The 4,945-nt window shown below is 60.3% G+C and overlaps 1 protein-coding gene across 1 annotated transcript; it reads right to left on the bottom strand.

Moving 5' to 3' along the window:
• Positions 1–1,373: 1,373 nt before the first annotated feature.
• On the bottom strand, positions 1,374–2,927 carry LOC119297519 (serine/threonine-protein kinase UCN-like). The gene has a single exon (XM_037575279.1). It carries the CDS (start codon positions 2,925–2,927, stop codon positions 1,602–1,604), a length of 1,326 nt encoding a protein of 441 aa, XP_037431176.1. The 3' UTR covers positions 1,374–1,601.
• Positions 2,928–4,945: the final 2,018 nt, after the last annotated feature.

Raw genomic sequence — 4,945 nt, 5'->3', positions numbered from 1 at the left:
GTTCCTCGTGCAGACCGCTCGCGGGCCGGGGGAGCTCCGTGGGGCGGCGGGCGGCGCGACGTGACTCCGGCGTGCGCCGCTTCTGCTGGGGGTGGTCGGAGACAGTGGGGCGGATGCGTTCGCGGCTCCCTTCCGCTGGCCTTCCCCGAAGCAGCGTCTCCCTTCTGCTGGCGACCGGTGGGTGTCGGGGATGGCTGCTGGTTTCGGCTCAGCTGTGTTCAGCGGAGGTCGCTGTGAGGCGCGGGGTGGCGGTGCTCGCCCTTGCCCGAGGCGCCGCCGTCCGCTCTGGCTTGTCTGCCTTCTGGCAGTGCGGGCGTGGGCGGCGCGCCTGTCGGATTCGGCTTGGCCCGATCCGGTGGGGAGCGGCGGGGGGCAGGTTGGATCCTGCCGGATCTGGCCTGCGGCGACCCGGATCTGGTCATGTGTGGCGATGGGGCTGCAGTGGCCCTTCTCTGTGGTGGTGCAGGGAGCGGTGTTACGAGGTCAATTCGATGCTTATTGGAGGTGGTCTGCTCATTTGGGCGAAAGCCCCTGCTCCTGCCGGAGCCGGCGCCGGCGACGCCTGCGGGCGCCGCTAACCTCCTTGGAGGCGGCGCTGTCATGGTGACTACCCCTTCACATCCCAGGGGAAACCCATGTTCCAAGCCCATCTGGAATGGACGATGGCGGCGCACATTGTGTCGCATCCCTTCTTGAAGGCATCGTCTGGGTTAGGCTCGGTTGGTCTCTGTGGTGGCTGCTCGCTGCGGGTTTGATGGTTGTGGTGGCGCGGCCGGCTTAGCGCTGTTGGTGGCTTGTGCTTTGTTGGTGAGGAGGTGGTGCTTTGTATGCGAGATCATGGCTCAGCCTTGCTCTGGATTGGTTCTGATTTTCATCTGAAGCCGGGTTAGCGGGGTCGTTATCCTACTCAATGGATCACCTCGTTCCCATATGGCACCTCTACCTCTGCTGGGTGTTGTTGGGTGGCGACCAGACGGCCAACGTTCAAGGCTCTCCTTGCTTGGTCAGATGAAGATGTAAGTTGAGGCCCTCCTCCTGGCGGGTTGTGCTGATGAGATTTGTGATGGCGGTCGGTGGTGTTGGTGCGTCCAGCTCCGGGTTGTCGGAAGGCCTTCTTCTCCCTGTGTGCCCTTTTCTCGGAGGGTCTTCCGGTTGTTCTGTTGGATGTGTGTGTGTGTGTGTGTGTGTGTTTTCGGTTGCTTCTCTTCTCTTGTTTTCCCCGTGTACTCTGGTTCATTTGAACCTATCTTGTATGGAGCCGCGAGGCTTCTAGGCAAATGAATATAATTCAGGTGGTGGAGGGGCTCCCCCTCCTCCCCCGGTGAAAATTCAAAAAAAAATGTATTATAAAAATGAACGAAAGGAGTATTAAAAAAGAAGAAATAACTTTTGTGCTCTAAAATGTTATCGATATTTTCTGAAAGAAGAAAGTTCGTCTCTCTTTTTTTGGCGAAGCAAAACTTACTCTAGCATAATCTTAGTGTCGTATATTTACACATACGACCAGCACAATACAAGTAAACCATAGTCACAAGATATAGTGATTCTCTAAGGAGCAAAACGGTAAAACTGACATAGCAGGTGAAAATAACGATCGAGCGTCAGAACTCTGGCAAGGACTCTGGCGATCCATCCGGCTGCGGTGGAGGCTGGTGAAGCTTCTGGAAGTAATCTACCACGCCGAACCCCTCGCACGTCACAATGTCATCGGCCGGCGGAGGGATGTACGGCGGCCGGGACACCTCCCCGAGCAGGTCCCACGCCACCCCGGCGAAGAACGGGTGCGCCCTCACCTCGTCGGCGCCGCCGGAGAAGCCCAGCCTTCTCGCGGGGTCCTTATCCAGCAGGCGCGCGATGAGGTCGGTGAGGTCCGGCCACCGCCGCCCGACGTCGGCCGAGAACTCCGGCTCCCGGAGCAGCACGTTCCGGAACGTCTCCTTCCGGTTCCGGCCGCGGAACGGCGTCCTCCCGAACGCCATCTCGTACACGAGCACCCCGAGCGCCCACCAGTCGACGGAGAACTCGTGGCCGTCGCCCCTAACCACCTCCGGCGCCACGTACTCCTCCGTGCCCACGAACGAGAAGGACCTCTCGCACGCGCCGCCGCCGCTCGCGGCCGAGCGGAAGCTCGCGTGGTTCTTGCCGCGGCCCAACGGCGTCGACGCCCTGGCTGACTTGGCCTTCTTGAGCTTGTCGACGCCGCCGTCGCTTCTGTTAAGGTACCACGCCAGGTTGTGGGGCTCCTGCCCGGACGACGCGGCCACGGAGGACTCGCTTCTCGCGAAGATCCGGCGCAGGTGGCGGTACTGTCGCCCCTGGGGCTTCGGCGCCGTGGGCGACGGCGTAGCCGACGAGCACGGCGACGAGGCGGAGGTGCACGTGGAGGCGGAAGGGGACTTGGGCGGGAGCAGCCGGGAGAGGTCAAAGTCGGTGAGGGTGACGTGGCCGTCGGCGCGGAGGAGCACGTTCTCGGGCTTGAGGTCGCGGTACGCGATCCCAGCGGCGTGGAGGTCGGCGAGCGCGGACACGAGCTCGGCGGCGTAGAACCTGACGGCGGCGGGGGAGAAGACGCGGTCGGGCTGCGCGCGTCGGAGCTCGTTGAGGTCGCCGCCCGCGCAGTAGGGCATGGCCCAGGCGAGCAGGTCGGGCGTCTCGGCGCGGCCCAGCAGCGACGGCAGGTGCGGGTGTGTGAGCCGGGACAGCACGGACACCTCCCACCGCGCGCGGCGCGCGGAGTCCTCGGCGCGCCCGGGCGGCGCCGCCGCGTGGGAGCGCTTGTCGAAGACCTTGAGCGCGTACCCGGCCTCGGCCTCGGCGCCGGCGGCGACCAGGAACACCGTGCCCATGGCGCCGCGCCCCAGCACCCGCGCCGCCCGCGCCGCGCCGAGGTCTATGTCCACCACGCCCGTGCCAACCGCGGGCTGCATGATCGCGCGCCAAAGCCTTGCGTGGCGCTGTGGCTCGTGAGTCGTGAGTGTCGGGCTGGGAATGGGCTCGCGAGGACGTGCTCATATAAAGGTGGGGAGGGGCCGGCGCAGTTTGTCGAGTTATTTATCCAAAACCACCACACTTGTAGCTAGGGTAACAACTTAGTACCACATTTGAACCAGGGCATAAAAAATCACCGGTTATGTGCCTAATGCGTAACACCAAGCACTGATTGTCTGATAAGCTCACGAAAACAGTGAAACTGACAGGTTGGCCCCACTGGTCGGGCTGACATGGCGACGACAAAAAACTTTGACCGAGTGATGTGGCAAATGAGACGTGGGTCCCACCTGTCAATGACTAGAGGGTCATCTTCTTCACAACATTCTATCTATGGGCATTCCGTCGAGCACCTTCCGTGGGTTCATCCTATGGTCACTGAACACATCGTGGCACGCCGTGGCACGGGGAATGCGAGGGGGGCTCACCTTGAGCACGTATGCGTGCTTGGACGCGGCGAGGTAGCACTGGAGCAACGTCCTCGTCAGCGGCAGCGGCCGACGGAGCATGGTGAGGCGGGGAAGACGGCTTGGTGACCCATAGCTTGTCGAAGCTGGCGGCGGAGGCATTAGGAGGACGTGTCGAAGCCTAGGGACGAGATGCGAGGCGCGGAGATTCATCAGAGCGGGATATCAAGGCGCGGTGGTGTGTGGTCGGAGGTGGAGAAGACGACCGCAGCGCCACCGATTCTGGACGTCCGGGTCCAAGTACTCCGATAGGATTGCTCGAGGAGGCATTCCAGAGCTCCCAGACAAGTTGCTGGGGCTTGGGGTGGTCTCTGGCCACGAGACTGATGGCCGACGATGACCGCAGATTGGGGAGGAGATGACGCCGTGGGGTGCGGACGCCGGCGGCCGTTGCATACGACAGCGGGCTCCTGGGCGCCAGATCCGAGGTGGCGGGGTCGCGGGCGCCACATCCGGAGTGGGCCGCGGCCGGCAAGCAAGCGGCTCGAGTGGTGCTGCTCGGGGCGAGGCACGCATCACCAAAGCCCTGGACGAGAGGAGGAGGTTGATGTTCGAGGAAGAGCGGCTCGTCAGGCGCTGGCTACCGACGGGGATGGCCGTGGTGGCCGACCATGCGGTGGAGGCAGCATGGGTCCGGCCTGAGTGTGGCCACCGGCGGCGTCTTCTGTGTGGCTGATTGGAGAGAGAGAAAGATAGAGATGAGGAAGAAGGAGGTGTGTGAGTATGACAGATGGGACCTACGTCCACCTCAACGAATTGTCCAGATTGACATGCCACGTCGTCCCGACGGGCGGACCCCACTTGTCGGTTCCGCTGTTTCCACGATCAAATTTGAGCATCAGTGCTCCGCATTACACATTAGGCACAGAACCGGTGGTTTTTTGTGCCCTGGTTCAATGTGGTACCAAGTCGTTATCCTAGCCCCAAGTATGGTGGTTTTGGGTAAATAACTCTAGTTTGTCCGTCTTGCTTTCCCTGCAAATTTAAACAGAGCGCCCATGCCATTTTGACAGAGTTTCGTTGGTGTCTCTGGCGTGGCTCTGGCGTTTTTCATCGTCAGTCAGTCAGTTTTTCTTGAAAAAAACTTTCAATCTATTGGTCTTTCATTATGATAGTACAATAAACATTAGAAATAGTAATAATTACATTCAGATTCATAGACCACCTAGCGACGACTACAATCACTGAAATGAGTCGAAGGCGCCGCTGTCATGGCCCCTTCCTCACCGGAGCCGGACAAACCTTATTATAGTAGACAGTCGGAAATTTATCGTGCTGAAGCGTCATAGAACCAACACACCAGAACAACAACCGCCACGGATGAGGAGTGTAGATCGAACGGATCTAACCTAAAGACACACGAACGAAGACGAACGACTCCGAATAAATCCATCAAAGACAGATCCGTCAGAGCAACACCTTCACACATCCATCGATGATGCTAGACGCATCACCGAAACAAGGGCTAGATGAGAAGGCATTTATTCCAT

Source organism: Triticum dicoccoides, chromosome 5A, assembly GCF_002162155.2.
Source record: "Triticum dicoccoides isolate Atlit2015 ecotype Zavitan chromosome 5A, WEW_v2.0, whole genome shotgun sequence".
Classification (NCBI taxonomy): Eukaryota; Viridiplantae; Streptophyta; class Magnoliopsida; order Poales; family Poaceae; genus Triticum; species Triticum dicoccoides.
This window is presented reverse-complemented; position numbering and strand designations above follow the sequence as displayed.

What these genes read in the sequence shown, in the direction of transcription:
- LOC119297519 (XM_037575279.1), bottom strand. Translation starts at nt 2,927, where the DNA reads ATGCAGCCCGCGGTTGGCACGGGCGTGGTGGACATAGACCTCGGCGCG.